This window comes from Rhincodon typus, chromosome 8 (genome assembly GCF_021869965.1).
Source record: "Rhincodon typus isolate 14 chromosome 8, sRhiTyp1.1, whole genome shotgun sequence".
NCBI lineage: Eukaryota > Metazoa > Chordata > Chondrichthyes > Orectolobiformes > Rhincodontidae > Rhincodon > Rhincodon typus.
Genome location: NC_063339.1, coordinates 27,281,565 through 27,303,532, shown reverse-complemented (window position 1 = coordinate 27,303,532; position 21,968 = coordinate 27,281,565). Strand labels below are relative to the sequence as shown.

The following is a 21,968-nucleotide window of genomic DNA, read 5'->3' as shown; positions in this document are numbered from 1 at the left end:
ACCAGGTGTCAGATCATATGGTGCCTGAAATTTGTCACTGGAGAGTGGAGGTAAAAGGTCAGAACACAGAATTGGAACAGCAATAACACAAGATTTCTAAGGAAAATCTTAAAAAAAGGAAATCTCTATGGGCTAAACAGATATTTTAAATAGAGATAGTAGGAACTGCTGATGCTGGAGAATCTGAGATAACAGATTGTAGAGCTGGATGAACACAGCAGGCCAAGCAGCATCAGAGGACCAGGAAAGCTGACGTTTCGGGTCGAGACCCTTCTTCAGAAATGGGGGAGGGGAAGGGGATTCTGAAAAAAGTATGGGGAGAGGGGGAGGCGGATAGAAGATGGATAGAGGAGAAGATAGATGGAGAGGAAACAGACAGGTCAAAGAGGCAGGGATGGAGCCAGTGAAGGTGAACATAGGTGGGGAGTTAGGGAGGGCATAGGTCAGTCCAGGGAGGACGGACAGGTCAAGGAGGCGGGATGAGGTTAGTGGGTAGGAGATGGGGGTGGGGCTTGAGGTGGGAGGAATGGTTAGGGAGGCGGGGACTAGCTGGGCTGGTTTTGGGATGCGGTCAGGGGAGGGTAGATTTTGCGGAACACCTACGCTCAGTTCGCAACAAACAACTACACCTCCCAGTCGCGAACCATTTCAACTCCCCCTCCCACTCCTTGGACGACACGTCCATCCTAGGCCTCCTGCATTGCCACAATGACGCCACCCGAAAGCTGCAGGAACAGCATCTCATATTTCGCTTGGGAACCCTGCAGCCCAAGGGTATCAATGTGGACTTGACAAGCTTCAAAGTCTCCCCTCCCCCTACCACATCCCAAAACCAGCCCAGCTAGTCCCCGCCTCCCTAACCATTCCTCCCACCTCAAGCCCCACCCCCATCTCCTACCCACTAACCTCATCCCACCTCCTTGACCTGTCCGTCCTCCCTGGACCGATCTATCCCCTCCCTAACTCCCCACCTACATTCACCTTCACTGGCTCCAACCCCGCCTCTTTGACCTGCCTGTCTCCTCTCCACCTATCTTCTCCTTTATCCATCTTCTAACCGCCTCCCCCTCTCTCCCTATTTTTTTCAGAATCCCCTTCCCCTCCCCCTCCCCCATTTCTGAAGAAGGGTCTCGACCCAAAACGTCAGCTTTCCTGGTCCTCTGATGCTGCTTGGCCTGCTGTGTTCATCCAGCTCTACACCGTGTTATCTCAGATATTTTAAGTAAAAGCTTTTAGTAGGCTTCTTATGCTTTAAGCAAGAATTGGACAAAACAACCACCAAGAGGGCATAAATTAATTACTTACCCTTGTTTTCCAAGCAACTCATATTCTGGCACTTTAGGTCCGTAAGTCTCTATTTGCAAAGGCTGGTAAACATACAGTGCTTCTTCTATCCTTGGCATTGGCTGTAAGGATATCTGTTGACCCTGTTTATAAGACAATGTAAGTTAAAAGGATTAGTTCTGAAATATAAAAAGAAACAAATAGTGAGTAATACAGTGTGCACCAGAAATATCTGTGTAGCTCCAACATCAATGGACAGTACAGTTATGGATTACTTCACGAAAGTCTGGCAAACCAAAGTCCTTACAAATAATTAGAATCATGGAATCATTGAATCCCTACAGTGTGGAAAGAGGCCATTCAGCCCATCGAGTCTGCACGGACCCTCTGAAGAACATCTCACCCAGACCCAGCACCTACTCTATTCCTGTAACCCAGCATTTAGCATGGCCAATCCACCTTAGCTGCACATCTTTGGACTGTGAAAGGAAACTGGAACACCCAGCTAAAACCCGTGCAGACATGGGGAGAATGTGCAATCTCCACACAGTCACCCAAGGCTGGAATTGAACCTGGCTCCCAAGCACTGTGAGGCAGCAGTGCTAACTGCTGAGCCACCATGCCATCCCATTAATCTTCTTAACACAAACCAGAGGTTACAGCGGAGAAGGGCATAGTGTCCTCTGGACCTGTTTGGTTACTTGCTCTTCAACTGGACCTAACTATTCTAATTCCAAAACAAAAGCAAAAAACACCCTGGTGCATGAAATTTGATATAAAAATAAAATGCTGGAGAAACTCAGCAGATATGGCAATGTCTGTGGAATGAGAAATGTTAACTATTTCTTTCTCAATAGATGTTGCCAGAACTGTGTGGAGTTTCTCCAGCAGTTTTACTTTAATCCCATCCTGATTTCTTTCCATTTTCAATACAACTTATTATCTACTACCTTTCTAATTTAACTTCGTCATGGTACAGTTTTTAAACAATATCAAGAGTCATTTGTGCAACAAGCATTCCAGGCTGCAAGCCTGGAATTAAATTTCCACTTTGTTCTTTGACTGAGAATGTGCCCTCTTCTTATCAATTCTTCGAAAAATGTAAACAATCTTACATTATTTTAATACATTTTCAGAAAGGGTGTGCTATTGATAAATTAATTTCAAGACATAAGTACGGAGATGTGCATTTTGATAGAAAGAATAAGGCATTTCTTGGATAATTAGAATCTGAACAGGGTGGAAGAACAAAGGAAGAAGGCTTACAAACTCACAAATCATTAACACACCTCACAATGCAAGTTAATAAGGTCAATAAAAAATGTAAACAGAGCAATGGGATTTCCTGCTCCCTTTCTGTTCTAAAGGGCTAGAATTGAAAAGCACAAAAGTTAAGTTAAACTTCTTTAGAACCTTGGCTATGCCATATTTGGAATTTCTGTACAACTGTGGTTTCTATATAACAAAAATGAAAAAAGGCACAATGTGAATTCACAAATATGATACCAGAACACAGAGATTAAAAAAAATGATTTGATGAGCTAGATGAACGATGAAAAACTTCAGGGGTGCCCAAACCTATATCTCAAATAAAAGACATTTGCTAATACATCCAATGATGAATTCAGGGCCAACATCTTAACCCAAAGGACGGTAAGAATGTCAGTCACGCTGTTACAAGGAACAGTGAGCCAACGAGCATAAAAGGATTTAATGGTGTTATGACCCAATTATGGACCATTAATACTTAACAAGAAATCAAAACACCTCATTTTAAGCAATCTAATTATCCCATAAGATTCCATGCTTTTAAGCAAAAACACAATATATAAAAGAATTCTGCACAAATAATCTTAATCGGATAAATTATGCCTATTTATGAAATGCATGATAGTTTGACTGCTACTCGAGTGGGAGATCTGAAGCAGTCACCTTCAAAATCCAGACCAGTATCCAGCAAGACTGTGTGATAGCCCCCATGCTATTTATAATCGACTTGATAGTAGTTGTTCATCTCATCAAAATTCAACAGCTCTCTGGTACATGTAATATATACACAGCCTGTATGGAAAATTCTAACCTTAGTCATCTCCATGCTAAAACTAAACTGACCACCACAGACTCATATGATCTACAAAATGCAGATGACTGCAGTGTTGCTGCCCACTCTGCAAACACTCTCAATCTCTCCATTTCTATATGCAAGAAACTCAGCTTGTTCTTGAATGTTGCTAAAACATGACTCATAGCAACCTAGAGATGGTCAAATATTCCACCCTCCAACTATGTTGAGCGCTTCCAATACCTTGACTACTGGCACCAATAAAAGGCTACCATTGATGAGGAAATCCAATAGTGCTTTAGCTACATTAGCACAATATGGCAAGGAAATATTTGACAACAAATACCACCACAGGTCAACAAAAGCAATAGTCACTACTATATTCTTGTAGTGCAGTGGGATCTGTACTGTGTACCAGTAACACAGGAATGCTAGAGAAACTCTATCAGCAATGTATCCAGATTCAACAGTAGGACCATCAAACAAACACATATGTCCTTGTTAAAGCTAATACCACAAGCATTCAGGCACAACGACTGCTAGATGAACTACAATGGAGTGGACACCATGTCCAGATGTTTTAAAAATGTCTCCCCTGCCAGGTTCTGAATTCTCAGTTCTCAAACGACCGGCATATCAGGGAAAGTCAAAGGAAACATGGCATGGACACTCTGAAGATCTCCATAAAGCATGACAACATTGACGCTAATGACTGGGAAGAACTTATTACTAGTTGTTCAAAATAATGACAACTTATCCAAATGCCTTAATGATGTGACAGAGCAGTGGCAGAGGAGAAAAGAAAAAGAAGCAAATCCTGCACTCTAGGTCCTACTACCTCATGTGATACCCCATGTGCCTAAAGATCCTCAGATCAAGAATCAGCCTGTTCAGTGACATGAAGGCACACAGCAGAAACTCTCAACCTCAAGAACCCAACATCCTTGATTCGAGGACCAGCCAATGGTGCTATTATGTACTCAGTTTTTCTACTTAGTTTCTCCAAATATTTGGCTCAAAAGATAGATCAAACTTAAAATGATTTACTTCTGCATGGACCATCATACATATGCCTCCTCTGGAGAGTATTTAATTGTCCTCAACTTCTTATTCTCAGGAGATAAAACTAATTTATTACTTCTGGGCTGTGGATTTATTAGTTCCTTGTTCTGCTTGCCTTCTCGATACTTCCAAATTAATTTAAGGTGATTGTTTTCTTTTGCCACAACATACTTCTTCCACTAGCTTCAAACTTGGTCATCCTCCAGCGTCTGTTCCCTCACAAAATTCAAATTATGATTAAGCCTCACCTGCATTATACTTGGTAATAGAAGAAATTAGTTTGTTGCTCTGCTGACAGCTCAGGTCCAGTCAACTATCATCAACTATCTCCCAGTAAGCTGAGGACCATATAAAGTCAAAATTGCATTTTACTCTTCCTACCAGCACCCAGATAAACTGAAACCAGAGAACCTCCCTAAGCTTCTTCCATCTTCATGCCAATGAAGCATATTCTTCAAACAGACTTTGAGGTTATTTATCACTATTCATAATTTCTTCTTTTATTTGATGAAGTAAATGGATTTTACAACGTTTCAGAGATAACTGAATGTTCTTAAACTAATTTAGCTCCAACTGCCAAAACAACATATCTCTCTGGATTGCCTTTCTTGCAAGGATTACAGACATCATGTCTCCATTTCTTTAGCTGAGTACAAACAACCGCTATTTTGTGAACTTACTTTTAGCTGTTGATCTCTTAAGGTTACATGGTCCCAGCATTGCAAGTGCAACAGATTCCAAGTTTGTCTTAGTTCCATTTATTCCATTTTCAATTTTAATTCTGAATATGGAAATTATTTCCTACAACACATGAACCAGATAATCTCAAAATAGGGGAAGCTAGATAAACATGAAAGGGAAAAAACAGAAATATGTGCGGATATGGTTAGATTAAGTAGGAAGGAGGTTCTCATAAAACTCAAACGCACCATAACTCAGTTGGGCTGCCCATTTTATTACTTAACCTTCATGCTTTTATTAAATCTACTGTAACCTTCCAGTCAAATAAAAACATTTATCTTCATTTACTATAACTCTCAGTAATGCCATCATTATGATATCAATGTATTCAAAGTATATTTGAGTCCAAAGAATTTGAAATACCTCTCAGTTCCTATCTAAGTCAACACAAGGAATAATTATGACTCATGTTTTTTCAATAAATAAAAAACTCTGGAGAAATCAATTTAGAAAGGCACATTAGGCGCAATTAAGTCAGTTGGTTTTATCCAGTAACAATATTGACCTAGAATGTTTTTAACATGCAAGTGGCAGTTTTATATGATACAATACAATACAGGCAGGAACAGGCCCTTTGGCACACCAAGCCTACACCAATTCGTAATCCTTATGTAGACTTTCTGTCTCATAAGGAAATGGTTCGCACTGTGATGGTAAACTCAGTGTTAAGCATCACCTGTTGTGGCTCAGGAGCCCCACTCTGGCAGAACAGTCTCTGTTTCAAGGAACATAGAACAGTACAGCACAGTACAGGCCCTTCCACCCACGATGTTGTGCCAACCTATTCATTTACTGTAGAGGACGATAATGGACTGAGATGATGCCCATTTCACTGATCTATGTTTCCTCAGCCAGCTGAGTTTTTCATTTCTCTTCACCATCTACAAGGCACACGTCAGGAACCTTATGAAATATTTTCCATCTGTCCAGATGGATGCAGATCTAGCAGCACTTAAGAAGCACAACTTCATTCAGATCCAAAGTGTGCTTGATTGACACAGTATCCACCAACTTCAACATTCACTCCTTTTATCACCGATGCACAGTGACAACAGTGAGCACCATCTACAAGATGCACTACATTAACTCACCAAAGCTCCTTTGACAGCATTTTCTAAACCCATGCCCTCTACCACCTGGAAGGACAAGGGCAGAAGACACCGGCCCCGGAGAACATCAACAACAAGTCACACATCATCTTTACTTGGAACTATATTAATGTTCCTTCACCATTGCTGGGTCAAAATCCTGGAACATCATTCCTAACAGTACTGTAGTGTTGTCCTCACACCTAAAGGACTACAGCAGTTCAGGAATGCAGCTCACCTACACTTTCTCCAAGAAAATTAATGCTGGCCTGCACAGCAACATTCATATCCCATAAATGAATAGAGAGCATATGTCAGGTGATGGGGAAATGTGGATTAGTGGTAATGTCACTAAACTTGTAAAGCAGTGGCCCGGGCTAATGCCCCAGGGGACGTGTTCAAATCCCACTAGAGAAGCTGCTGGAATTTAAAATCAATCAATAAGTCTATAACACAAAAACTATTCATAATAATAGTGACCATAAAACTATCATTGATTATTGCAAAAATCTTCACCAACATCTTCTGGAGAAGGGAATCTGCTGTCCTTACCTGGTTTGGGCCACATGTCAATATGCTTGATTCTTGACTGCCCTCTGAAATGGCCCAGCAAGCCAACCAGTTCAAGGGAAATTTGGGACAGGAAACAAAGGCTGGTCTTGCCAATGATACCCACATCTCATGAAAGAATAAAGTAGTATAGTGCTTGATTTTGAGACATTGGTCACAAATTTGAAGGAGGTGTTGTTTGTATAATGATACCATTGCAGCTTGTCACATGCAATGTATTATTCTGTTGGCACAATGGAAATGTGGAGATCTTGGGGCACAGAGTCTCACTACTGGATTCGATGGTGATGGAAGGTCTGTTTATAACACAGCCAAACACATTGACTGTCAACCTGCAAATCCTTTCAATTCACCTAGGCAGTAACAGCAGATGGGAATAGCTATACTTGATGCAGAGTGGCACCCCTCAAGCTATAGCATCTGGCTTTTGGCTTCTGATGTATTCCAACAAGATACAGCAAACAGATGAAAGCACGTACTTTGCTTGGGGCAGCTCTAGACATGGGGCATTTTCTAAGATTAAAGGAGAAATATGTACAAATTCTAATTTCTGTTTTGAGGCTACATGGTACAATATATTTTATACTTTGAAGTCAATTAGAAGCCAATTCCTTACACATATACCAAGGTTTGTTGGAGAATAATAATTTTTCTGCAGATTTGCTCATAATTGCAATAGCTAAATGGCTCAAGTTTCTCTAGATCGGCAGGTGCTTGCGGATTTCTGAATACTCCCAAAAGTCACAACAGCAGTACCACTCCCTAGTTTTACTTCCCCTTGCTTCTAACTTAAAGATGTTCACTTGTTCATTTTGACAACAAAACCTTGAGAATGTATTCAAAACTAAAAGGAAAGCAGATAATGTTTGAGAGAGTGTTAATGTACATGATGCTTCTCAGATACGTTTTAATAAAAATACTTGCTCAAGAGAAGGCTCAAATTAAACAGTGACGTTGAAATATTTCACAATTTTACGCATTTTTAAAAATCAATTTATAGGTAAATTTCACTTTTGATCAATTTAATCATGACATTTGGAGAGCTGTGAGGAAAAGGCAAGAGAGTGGGGCTAGCTGAGATGCTCTTGGCAAGAACTCGCACAGGGATAGCTGGCTGAATGGCTTCCATCTGCATTATGGCCATTCTTTTATTTTACAGTTACAAGGAGTTCAAACTATACACCTGAAATTTGCTCAGAACTTCTGGTTTTCTTTCTGTGAGCGTTTTAGCTATACGGGACACCAATTACAGCTTACTACTGATTAAGCTTGGTTGGTGGCTCTCTCAGTTAATCTAACTAAAAGCCAGACAAAATCTCAAAAATAAAAACAAGACACTGAAAAGGTATAAAGCCCTTTAGAAGTTACTAAATTTTGATATTTTTCAGGTGGGCTAAATATATTATAGAGGAGGGATTTACACCTTTTGCAGTGTTTAACTAAGTTATGCATATTTAGTCGACACAGGTGGATGAGGGCAAGGAGAAATTTATATGATGGTTTTCAACTAATACAGGAGGCATATGCAGCAGCTGCAACAACAGAACTGTTCAGCAAAATGTTTTCAGAAAGACAAAAGGGCACATTTAAGATATCAAAACAGTTGCCACTAACAAAGGAGCATTTAGTTTAAATTATCTTGCTTCCAGTTTGCACAAAATTATTTGAAAACTAAAGTTAATTGATAAAACTATATTTCAGTCCACTGTCTGTACACTATTTTACACGTTTACAGAGAACACAATTTGTGCAACTTTTCCTAATCATTTTCCTATCACAAAACAATAGATTCATGAAGAATTTTGTACGATCTCAGCTAAAGTTATCACGGACAAGTCAGATCCTGTATCAAGTGCGCACAAGACCAGAAAACATAGCAGTCAAAGTAGGCCATTCAGCCCATCGAGCCTGCTCCACCATTCAATGAGATTGTGACTGATCTGATCATTCTTGACTGCACTTGTCTGCTTTTGCCCCATAACCCTTGATTGCCTTACTGATTAAAAATCTATCTCAAGCTTGAATATATTTAACAAGCAAGCCGCATGTCAGGTACAAATCCAAATGCAGCCAAAACTTCTGCAAACCTGAAATCAAAATGATTGTTTTCCCCTCCAAGTCAAAACAAAATTCTGGAACCTTTCAGCTGAAAGCTAGTATTTCCTCTGTTTGTTTGGAAAACTCAATGAAAACAAAATCCCATTGCTCGGAACGTCTCTCTCTCACACTGTTTTGTTTTAAAAATCATCATGCTGCAAAAAATACTGATAAGCTAATCATTAAATCCATTCATAGACACAGGCCAAACCCACATTATGACTAGCTCTAAATCTAAACTCTAAACTAAACAGTATTAAATTATTTATAAATCATACACCTTACATCACTACACACCTTCAAAGTTTACTTCAAATCTACATGGCATCTTTCTAATGCGCTTTCTGTCGTAGGGATCCAAAATGCACACAGCATTCTGGTGTGATCTAACCAATGACACTTCAAAATTCTTCATTTTGTTTTTATACTTAAATGTCTTGATATAGATAGTTCACACTTAATGTTATTTTGCTCGAATCTCTCTCTTTTGGGCCAATTTCTTTACCTTGGCATTTCCTGCTTAGAGTAATAGAGGTCTATAGCACAGAAGGCCCTTCAGCCTATCAAGTTTGCACCTGCCAAAAACATCCACCTAACAATTCTAATCACATTTTCTAGCACTTGGCTCATAGCCTTGTATGCCTTTACATCACAAGTGTATATCTAAATACTTCTTAAATGTAATGAGGTTTCTGCCACTACAATCCTTGTAGCCTGACAGTTCCAGATTCCCTCCCTCCTCTGGGTGAGAAAACCTTCTGTCCCTTAGCTTAAATCTTTGCCCCACAGTCACTGATCCTTCCACCAAAGGGAAATATTTCTTCCCATCTACCCTGTCTATGCACTTCACAATTGTATACATCTCAATTGTGTCTCCTCTACTCCAAGGAAACCAATCCCAATCTATCCAATCTCTCTTCATAACTAAAGCTCTCCAGCCCAGACAATGTCCTGAGTACATATCTTCTATACCCTCCCGAGTACTATCTCAACCCTCTTTTAATGTGGATTCCAGAATTGCATACAATACTTTCGCTGTGGCCTAACCAGCATAACCTCTCTCCTCTTAAACTCTATGCCTCAACTTACAAAAGCAAGTATAGCATAAGCCTTCTTAACCATTTTACCTACCTGTCTTGCCATCTTAAGGGACTCATAGGCATGCATGTCAAAGTCCCTCTGATCTTCTGTGATACCCAGGGTCCTATCATTCATGTATACCCTTCTCCTGTTTGTTCTGCCCATGTGCATCACCTCTCATTTATCCAGATTGAATTCCATTTGCCATTGATCAGCCCATCTGAGTAGTCTGTCTACATCTTCCTGTAACTAAGGCTATCCTCCTCACTATTTACCACCCCACCAATTTTCATATATTCACAAACTTACTCAGCAATCCTCCTACATTCAAGTCTAAAACATTTATATGAACCAGAACAACAATTGCCCCAAAAACAGCCTGTGAGACCCCATCAGACACATACTTCCAGTCAGAAAAACACCCCTTGACCATCACCCTGTGTGTTTTGGGTTATGTGTTGCACATTACCCCATATCAAAGTCATCCCACATCAGGACCTGACCGATTTTATGAACGTTGTTTCCGTAATTAGGAACACAAGTATTTCTAGAATCATACTGAAACAGGACAGCCGTGATAACAGGGTTAAGCTGTTAATTATCCCATTCATTAGTGCTCAGAATACACACAGGCCCATCAGCATCCTGAGGGAGACAGTGGTGTAAAGGTAATGTCACTGGACTAGTAATCTAGATGCCCAGGCTAACGTTTTAGGAACATGGCTTTGAATTTCATCATGGCAGATGATGGAATTTGAATTCAATGATTAAATTAATTAATTGAGTTAACTGCTGGCCTCTTGACAACCATGTAACTGTGTTAAACTGTGTCAAAAACCCATCTAGTTCACGAAGTCCTTTATGGAAGGAAATCTACAAACCTTAACTGCCAGCTTTGCTTACACGCAAACTTCAGACCCACAGGAATGTGGTTGACTCCAGACTGCCCTCTAAATAGGCCAGTAAGCCACTGAGTTATATCAAGCCATCATGATGTCCAAACAAGATGAAACCAGAAGGAACACTAGTATCAACAGAGGCACTAGAAATTATGATGTCAAATGCAAACTTGTTGATCCTTCAAATTCCCCCTTACCAACATCTGAGGCTTGTGTGAAAATTGGGAAAGCTGCCCCACAGAGTAGTCAAGCAACAGCCTGACAATCACACCTACTGATAAATGTCCCAGACTTCATCACCATAATGATGAGATACAGCCTGTCTAACTGACAGGACAAACCCACCAGAGAGAATGGCTGCACAGTCATGTACAATTCTGGAAGAGTTGACTGAGGAGTCCGCAGTATTGACTCTGGATCCCATGAGGTCTCATGGCATCAGGCCAAACATGAGCAAGGAAACCCCCCAACTGACAAACACCTAACATCTATCCATAGGTTAATGAATCATTACTGTTCCATACCAAACAGCAACTGGAGGAAGCACAGAGGGTCACAAGATCACAGAATGTACACTGAACGGGAAACTTCAATTTCCATCACCAGGATTGACTCAGATGACTATTACCAACCAAACTGGTTGAGTCCTAAAGGATGTAGCTGTTAGACTGGACCTGTGGCAGGTGGTAAGAGAAGCAACAAAGGGGAAAAATTTACTTGGCCTCATCCTCACCGATCTTCTTGTTGCAGATGCATCTGTCTGTGATGGTATCAATAAGAGTGATCACTGCACAGTCCTTGTGGAAACGAAGTCCCATCTTCACATTACGGTTACTCCCCATTGTGTTATGTGGTCCTATCATCGGGGTCAATGGGGCAAGCTTCAAACAGATCTAGCAACTCAAAAATGGGGCATTAATGAGGCATCGTGGGCCATCAGAAGCGGTAGAATTATATTCAATCTGTAACCTCATGGTCACACAGAATCATAGAATGCCTACTGTGCAGAAAGAGCCCATTCACCTCACCGAGTATGCACCGACCCTTCGAAGAGCATCCCACCCTGCCACCATAACCCCACATTTACCATCCCTAACCCACCTAGCCTGCACACCTCTGGACACTACAGACAATTTAGCATGATTAATCCACCTATTCTGTATATCTTTTGAGTCCTGGAGGAAACCGGAGCACCCGCAAACACGGGGAAAACATGAAAACTCCACACAGACAGTCACCCAAGGCTGGAATCAAAGCCATGTTCCTGGCACTGTGAGGCAGCAGTGTTAACCACTGAGCCATCATACCACCCTGCACTGTATATTGTCCACTTTACCACTACCATAGGGCTAGAAGATTAACTGTAGTTCAATGAAGAGTGCAGGAAGCCATGGTAGGAGCAAAACCAGACTTACCTAAAAATGTAGTGTCAGCCTTGTGAAGGTACAACACAGGACCAGCTGAATGCAAAACAGCATAAGTAGCATGCAATCTACAGGGCTAAGTGATTCCACAATTGAGATAAAAGCTCTGCAGTCCTAGCAGGTGAGTATTCCACAAATATCCCCCATCCTCAATGATGGGAGTCACAGCACTTAAGAACAAAAGGCCGAAGTATTAGCATCCATCCACTCAGCATTTCTGGCAGTAGATTGCGCTATCTTGGTCTCCTCATGAGCAGCATTCCCTCTCATTTTTATTCCCCTGATGTGGGGACCTCTGAAGTCTGTGCGTGGTAGTGACTTTTGCGCAGCTTAAAGGAAACATTGCTCAGGGTCTCCAGCATCACTCGCCTTCAACCAATTTGATTCAAAGGAAATATTTCAATGACTCCCTGAAGACTTCCTTCAAGAAATGCAACTTAGGTGCCAAAGGATGGGAGATCCTTGTTCAGAAGAAACCAACTTGGAGAAAGCTCCTGTACAAAGGGACACAATTCTTTTAAGAACACGTGTCGACTAAAATATGAAGGAGAAACTGGAGAAAGCAATGCCAGCAATTCAGAGGCCAAGGACCAATTCTGCCGCCCAGAAACATTCACAGGCATGCAATTAAAGTTGGCCTAGCCAGCTCTGCCCATGTCCTTAATTTTTAAAAATCTGTATAGAGAAAAATGACAATGTTACATATCAGAACGTTGTAAAAATATTAAAGAAATCAAAATATTAATTTTTACTGAAATCAACGAAAAGGAGACTGCCTCCCACTACTTACAATAAGTTTCTGAACAGGGAAGGAAAGCACAGGAAAGGAACAGAATGGGAAATGAGAAAGGTAAAGACACACAAACATTGAAGTCTGTGAAATTATAAATATGAATTTTGTAGTATTTCTGTTACATTGAATGATTAAATTTTAGTTTGCATTTTATTTCAATTACAAGTTCGCAGCACTGCATTTCACAGTATTTCAACTTGCACATTGGTTTATCAGAGCAAGAAAATGTCCAGAGGAATTTAACTTGGCCTTAACATGGATTTCTGTAGGAAACTCTAATTCATTTATGCCATTTCACTTAAAGTAGCTATTTCAGGTATGGAATCACAACGATAAATGTGTGTGACCTGTGTGGAAAACTCCTAATCACATCTGCTATTTTTTCAAAAAGCCTTTTCCATTTGCAATTAGACATATGCATTTCCATTGCTTCATGCTCAAGAGCATTGGGTATTTTCCATTATGTTTACATATTCATCTATCTGGAAAATTTTTAGTCTCAAATCTGTTTAAAATACAAAGTTACATGTACTTTTGCTGTCTTGAAAGTGCTGTCACCTTCCAAATCCATGTTGACCTTTCTTACAACTCCATGTTTGAACCTCTCAAATCAGGATTCCCACTTCTGCCACAGTACTGAAATAGCTCTAATTAAAGTCATAAACTGCATCCTCTGTTATTGTGACACAACTCCTCGTCATTCTTCTCGACTTGTCTACAGCCCTTGACAGGGTTAAGCAGGCCATGTTTTCAAATGCCAATCTCTATTGTCCAGGTGAGTGGGACTGCCATTTTTTGACTCCACTGTTGCCCATCCAGCCTTAGCCAGAGAATCTCCTGCAATGACTTCTTATTCAGTCTTCACAGTTATCTCTGGAATTCCCCCCAAAATTCGCTTGTAATATTCCTACTTTCAATTTATCAATGATAAAATTTTGAAAATTCTTTTGTGGGATGCTAGTTTCACTGGCAAGGTCAAAGGTTGCTGCTCTTCCCGAATTGCCTTCAGATGGTGGTAAGCAGTCTTCTTGAACCACTGAATTACATTTGATGTAGGTGCACCGACAGTAGTCAGGGAGAGTGCTGCAAGACTGTAACCCAATGACACCAAAGGGACAGCAATATGGATCCAGTCAGGAAGGTGTCCTCTTGGTAGTAGAGGCTGTGGGTTTACAAGGTGCTGTTGAAGGATCCTTTGCAAAATACTGCACTGAATCTTGTAGATGGCACATTCTACAGCTTCTGTGTGCAGTGGTGGAGTGAATGGTTATCAAATACGCTGTATTATCTAGGAAGGTGTCAAACTTCTCAAGTGTTGCTGGAGCTGCACACATCCAGGCAAATGGAGAGCACTCCATCACACTTCTGATGTATACTTTGTAGAAGGTGGACAGGCATATGGGAAATTAGGAGGCACATGTATAATATCAAATCTCCAGACCCCAAACAGTGTTGGTAATGGTCAATGATAACTTTCAGGATATTGATGGTAAGGAATTCAGTAAAGCTCGTGCTGTCACGGGCAGATAGTTAATTTTTTTTCTCTCATTTGTGATGGCAATTGCTACATGTTCTTGCTACATATGGCCATGAATACTACATAAGGAGTTGCAAATATTACTAAACACTGGTGTGATCAGCAAACATTCCTAGTTCTGACCATATGTTGGATCGAAGGTCAGCAATATGAAGAAGCAGCTGAAGATGGCTAAGCCTAGGGCAAAGCCCTGAAAAACTCCTGAAGCAATGTTGTATGGTTGAAATGATTTGCTTCCAACAACCACAGCCTTCTTGCCGATCCTGATTTCAATTTCATAACTCTTCCGTCCTCAATATTGCCTTTTCATCTTTTGTATCATCATTCTCTGCCCCTACCGAAGCCTATCTGCTTTCGAAAACCTCATCTATGCTTTTGTTACCTCCTAATTCGATGATTCTAATACTCTCTAAGTTTGCCTCCCATATTCCATCCTGCATAAAACTGAGTTCACCCAAACTTTGAAATTACCACCATATCTCATTCATTCCATTCCCAGAAGCCATCTACTCTCTGCCCACCAATGACCCAATCTTAAAATTGTCATCCTCTCTCTGGTTTTATTTGATACTAATTTAGTTTTTTTATACACCACCCCCTTAAACTAAATTTCTGACATGATCTCATTACATCGCCATGAGACTTTGAATTTAGCTGCAACCCTTTTAATACCTCATTACTTATTTTAACTCAACCTGTTCAGACGTGTTGCAGAACAGGTGGGACTTGAAGCCAGCCTCCTGGTCAGACGTAGGGATATCACTGTGCCGCAAGAGCCCCTTTATGCCTGGTTAAACTGTTTTTTTGATCAGCATATTATTCAGCTTAATCTTTTTCTATTGAAAATTAACTGTTTTAAATTTCAAATCAGTCTGAAGAAGGCCTACTCTCATCCCTTTATTCTCGAGCAAAAACCTCTTTCTGGCTCAGGTATTTATCTATCCTGTTACACTGACATCTGAATATTCTTTCCTGTTCAGCATATCTATGTCAATACTATAGTAATAAGTTGCTATTTTGCTCTTGGTATTATGCTGTAAATACAATTTAGTCATTTTAAATATATGCACTGGCATATTCTTTATAATGTTACTTTGTACTAGTGCCTTAAAGATCTAACAGATTATAGTTTTATACATGGTGTTTCATTCATTCACTGTTTTGCCTTGGATTTATGGAAAATAAAAAAGGTGCATTTATGCTCTGTCTGACCAGACACCAGAGTATTTTTTCTGTGATTTTTGAAGATTGCAGATAATATCAAGTGTGTTTTTAATCAAATCAGTTTTAGATTATCACCTCATATTTTGATTACCCTGAAGACATTCAAAATTTCTTATGAAAGGTGAGATTTCACTCTAATTTCACAAAAATAATTAGACAAAAGTGGCTTAATGATATTTTAGGTCTTTAATACACTAAAATCGCTGAAGAAACAATGGGTGGAATTGAATCCAGCTCATCACATTAGAAACCATGGTGACCATGGCAAACCCAGTTGTGAGAGAGGCTCCAAGTCAGTCTCCAGACTGCAGCAAAATCACCCCGCAGAAAGACAGCAGAAAGAGCTTTTGCAGGATTCCTTGCTGACAATGGTGGGAGGCCAATTGTGAAAACTACTGAGACAACTGGCACCCATTATCCTTGAACACACAGCAATCAACAGTGGCTCAGGGATTAAATGATAGATGCACGGTGTTCCCGAAGACTGTCTAACAACTCATGTCAGTTTGATCCGTGGCCTCCTGGGTTGGGAGTCACTAATAGAACATAGAACAGTACAGCACAGTACAGGCCCTTCGGCCCACGATGTTGTGCCGAACTTTTACCCTAATCCTAAGGTCTCTCTAACCTCCACCCCTACCTTATACTATCATCAAACAATGTATTGTCACAAACGTTTGTGCCCAATCGAGGCACCTGGCATTGGGAGGCTGCTGAGAGGTACCCTCATCCCTAGCCTATCTTTACTAAACCAGGGCAAACTTAGGCCTCTTTGAATGCACTGCCTGCCACTGTCATCACCCCACTGGCTCTGACGGCAATGAAGCAGCTGTCAGTATCTGACTGCTTGGTAACTTTCAGCAGTTGGAACTTCCAATACCTGGGTTCCGAATCTTGGGAAAGTTCCAACAGCCGTTTAAGAAGCTGAAGTGATTCACTTCAGACCAACTAAATTTCACCCAACTGAAGTTCTTAGTTGCATTTGATACTACATCATATTTCACAAAGCAGTTGATATACAGGCATGTCCTTTAATAGGAAATTCAGTGCAAAATTTGCTCTTCTCTATCACTTGTTAATAAAAATGCTAAAGTTTCATTCTCTACAGAATCAAAAACATATTTTAATCCCATCATTTTAGTCTTGACATGAATAAGAACCTTTTGCAGATAATATTATGAAGTAATTGGGATCTCAGTTTTAGAAAACTATATCACAGAATTATTATGAAGCAGGAGGCGGCCATTTGGCCCATCATGTCTGTCTCAGCTCTTCCAACAAGTATTATGACTTTGTGTCATTCACCGACTTTTATCCCATATCCTTGCACATTATTTGAATAGAAAAAAAATCATCCATCGCACTCCAGAATGCCTCAACTGACTCTGCCTCCACCACACTTCCACAGGCAGCGCATTTGATATCCAAACTGCTCATTGTGTGAAAAAGCTTTACCACACATCACATTTGCTAAAAGACAGAGTTCAACAGAATCGCCTCCTTTGGCTTCAAGGGAACAATGCAGTCAATTTCAAAGTAACATACGAAACTGGTGCATTTCATGATGTATTTAGAACATGCCAGCTTTCAACATTCCTTCTCAATGAGACAATCCCAATAAACAGTGTTAACCAAACAAATTAAAAATATTTCGACTTTTTTTCATGTCATTTTTTTCCATTTGGTTAAGAAAAGACAGACCTGTCAGTGGTGATAAGATACAAGAAAAAGCTTGACCTGCAGAAGAGTTCTAAAATTATATTAAATTAAATAAATGAAAGCACAAAGAAAATTAGAAAAAAAACATTGACTTAAACAAATCAGAGGTTATCAGAAAATGACAATTTGCAGTATAAGTTTTCTAGCTTCCCCATAACAGAAAAACATGAGTTACAATCGGTCAAACCCACATGTTTCATAAACTGAACAAGATGCTGTTATTCAAACAGTAGGGTGTTTCAATTATTCTCCCTTATGCCATCATCTATTGCTTCTCTTTTGCAGTTAGTCTTGTACCCACCGTTCACAAAAGTAATTACATATGGAGTGAGCTTAATAATGAAACTCTCTGGTTCCTCCACACTAACCATCAGCATTGATCAGACAGCCATATGAAACTACCCCAAAACATGCTTCACCATAGCCAGTCACATTTAATTCTGGGGTCAAACCATATTTCAGTAAAATAAAGCTGTGTTTTAGACTGGTTTGTCAACATGCCAAGAAGTGAACTTTTTTCAATTGAGTCACTGCTTTTAGACCAGGGAAATCTGGTATTCTCTGTTTCTTGGCACCACTGGGAACTATCCAAGGAGAGGACCATGCCTTAGATTGTCACATTTTCTACTTAAGGCGGCTGCATGGAGCATATCATAATATGGATGAAATTCATTAATTAACTATGTTTCATTATAATGTTACATTGTAAAATGCCCATGATTTTCCCCTCTTTCTCTTTGCATTCAATACCCACATTTATAACGAAGATGCTTTGGTACTTTTTATGGCTTTAGCTAACTAAGCTACCAACACCATTATTTGCCATAAAAAACTCTCAAATCTAGCCTTAAAAAAGTTTCAAATTAAACACAAATCAAATGTCATGCTGATGAATTGAGTATTTATGATATAACTGAATCATTATTATAATAAGACTTCATTTTCTTACACAAAAAAATTGATTAATTATCAATTCAAACAAGAATTACAAATAACATGTTACACACAAGTTATTAAATTACAACCTAACAGTTTAATTTCATTAGGATCATTCTCTAATCAATCTTCTTAAATGGAAAATGAGACAATCTGAGCTCTGGTCCCCTCTAGAACATTTCCCAATTGCACTAAGAAATAGAGAAAGCTTGACCAGCAGAGATTCAATTGAATGATTTTCACTCCTTAGTATGTTGGCGCACTTGCATAAAACACACCTTTATTTTACCAATATATGGCTTGACCCCAATTGTGAAGTATGATGCAGATCAAGATACAACTCACTCATCAGCCAACAATTTCTTTATAATTTATTCAGTCCTAGGATACTGCCTTAAGAAATTCTACAGGAAATGATTAGCCTCCAAGAAACACAATTATCCTCCATTCTGCTAGGCATGACTGCATTTCCCACATCCTTGGATTTTGCTAGAATTCCTTTGTCAAAATGCTACCTTAATATCAAAGCTGTTCACATGTCACGACCACTCTAAGCGTGTCCTCAAAGTGCTCTGCGAATTATGAATTTATATAACGTTAAGTTTTACTTGCAAGTGCTCCAATGAAAAAATAACCAGTAGTAAAAACTTTAATGTTAAAGAAGATCGAAAGTTAGTTTATTATACAACTATTGCTGAAAGTTACATTGTAAAAGAGTGATAGTTATTACTTAAAATAAAAAGGTTAAAAATTAGGCACAATTAAAAGAGATTTACAAAGATGAAAATAAGATCAATCTATTATTGTTATCCTTCTAAGCGCCTAGTTTCATTAGAAGCTTTGAATTCCCACATCTTCAGAAGGTCCCATTGTGTTCATTAGTCAAATTCTAAATGCATCCGTTTATGCTCGATGCCAAGGTTACACAACAGGCTGTGTCTGTCTTTCTGGCTGAAGTGAATCATCAATGGACTTCATGTGTCTCCTGGGAGCCATCTTTTAAGGCTCCTTCTGTCTATTTGGAATTTAAGTCTTTTGTCAGGGATTTGAGCAAACTTAAGTTTGGAGACAAGTGGGCCTGGTAGCAGCTAAACTCAACAATCAGTGAGCATAAGAACTAGAAGCAGGAGTAGGCAATTCAACTCCTTGAGCCCGTTCCCCAAGGTGAATGAGAAGATTATTGTTGAACAACACCATCATTTTGCTATAAACAAGGTGTAGAGCTGGATGAACACAGCAGGCCAAGTAGCATCAGAGGAGCAGGAAAGCTGACGTTTCAGGCCTAGACCCTTCTTCATTTTGCTGATGATTGAGAGTAGGTTGGTGGGGCAACAATTGGTCAGATTGAATTTATCCTCCTTTTTTCTGACAGGATGTTCCTGGGCAAATAATTCTGTCCGTTAACCATACTGGAACAGCCTTTTTAGAGACATGGCTAGAGAACTAGTGGTCAGCATTACAGCTAATACAGCCTTTATTAAGTCCAATGTTCTCAGCTGTTTCTTTATATTAAATGGAGTGAATCAAATTTGGCTGATGTTTGGCATGTGACATTGTGGAGTCCCTAGGGAGAGGTTCAAATGAATCAACCACACAGTTCTTCTGGCAGAAGATGGTTGCAAACACTTCAACCCTGTTTTTTGCCCTGAAATGCTGGATTCCATTTTCATCAAAGACAGACATGTTTGTGAAGACCCCTCTTGTTAACTTCTTAATTGTTAAACACTACTCACGACTGGATTTAAGAGCATTCTAGCGCTTTAATTTGGTCCATTGGTTTTAGGATCACTTAATTCTCTCTGTAGCATGCTGTTTCCACTGTTTTACATGTATCCCTTCAAACAAATGGTGTGTTGCAGTTTCATCTGTAACTCATTTTTAGGCATGCCTGGTGCTGCTTTTGCCCTGCTTTCCTAACTCCTTATTGCATCAGGGTAGGCAGCCTGGATTGATGGTAATAATAGTGATGGATAAGTCAGGCACCGAGAGTAAAATTTGTGGTTGAACACACTTGTCACTTCTGTTACCCTTTGGCACTTTGTTATTGCCAAGTTTTGGAGCAGCAAGATCTGTTCTAAATCCATAAAACACACAGTACTGTCTTCTCTGTCAGGAGAGATCTCAAGACTTTGTGGTAGTCATACCATCATGGATAGATGCATCAGCAGCTGCAGATTGGTAAGGAAGAGCTCAAGTAGGTTTTCTCTTTGTGTTGGATCACTCATCACCTTTCAATGTAGAGTCTGGTAGCTGTGCCCTTCAGGGCTCAGCCAATTCAATCAATAATGTTGCTACCAAGCCAGTTTTTGGTAACGGACATTGAAGACCCATCAAGAATGTAATCTATGCTCCTGTCACCTTCAGTGCTTCTTTCAAGTGTGTTCAACATAAAGTAATACTGATTCTTCAGTTGAGACAGGGATAATAGCTGTTAATCAGCAGGAGATTTCCTTGGCCATGTTTAACCTGATGCAAGGAGACTTCATTGGGTACAGAGTCAATATTGAGAACTTCCAAGCCACACTCTCCTGACTGTAAACCTTGCATTGCTACCTCTGGTGGGTCTATCCTTCCAGTGTATGACTATGTCAGACTGTTGCTTGACTCATCTGTAGAATAGCTATCCCAATTTTGGCATAGTTTCCCAGATTTTGGCGAGATAGATATACAAGGTTCCTAGCGCTGTCTTTTTGGTACCTTGGCCAATGCCAGCTCTCCCATTAGTTTTATTCTGTTACAGGTTTAGGTGGGGCTTTGATACTCTTGTTCCTATTCCTTACAGCTAGCCCATCTTAACTGCACATTGATAGTACCTGTGTTGCGCATCCATTTTAAACACAAGTGCAAACAAATCTAAGATTACTGAACAAAGTTTCTATTTTTATTAATAAAGAAGCAAGTGCAGTTTCTAATTAAACTTCTGTGCCTTAACCTGTGACAGAAGTAGGTTAATAACTGCCCAAAGCTACATTAATTGTAATGCACTCATCCTCATTAAAAACCAAGTCAATAAAATTTGCATGAATTGAAGAAATAAAATTAACCTTCACCTTTATTTACTTTTAAAATGCTAAGCAGAAAACAAGTATCATTAGCTTATTTGACTACATTCATCAGCATGGCGGTTTTCCGGATCACCTGATTTGCTGCAGGAGGTACCCCAGAAACTACTGTGTCCTGAATCTCCGGAGCAATGGTGACGATGAGTGGATTGCTACTGGGCTGGAGGAGTCTACTGACCCAACACTGCTGCTCATTCCTTCTAAAACCTTCTGATCCCAACTGTCAAACAAATGTGCAGCACAGTGAACCTTGGGAACACCATTTGAACAGAGTAGAATCAGGGGAAGACAGAGCATGCACCATTTTTATGACACTAGCTGTGTGTTTTCTGGTCCAGTCTTCGAATCTCAGTGGGTGAACAAGCAGGCAAGTAATGAGTGAGCTACAGT

General features: G+C 39.9%; 1 protein-coding gene across 2 annotated transcripts in view; it reads right to left on the bottom strand.

Annotated features, from left to right (window-relative positions):
- mnat1 (MNAT1 component of CDK activating kinase) overlaps positions 1-21,968 on the bottom strand; it is a 140,610-nt gene that overhangs the window by 63,370 nt on the left and 55,272 nt on the right. For both annotated transcript variants that reach the window (XM_048600373.1, XM_048600372.1), the window contains exon 7: positions 1,306-1,427. In XM_048600373.1, the coding sequence (XP_048456330.1) occupies positions 1,306-1,427 (122 nt within the window). The remainder of the gene's footprint in view (positions 1-1,305; positions 1,428-21,968) is intronic.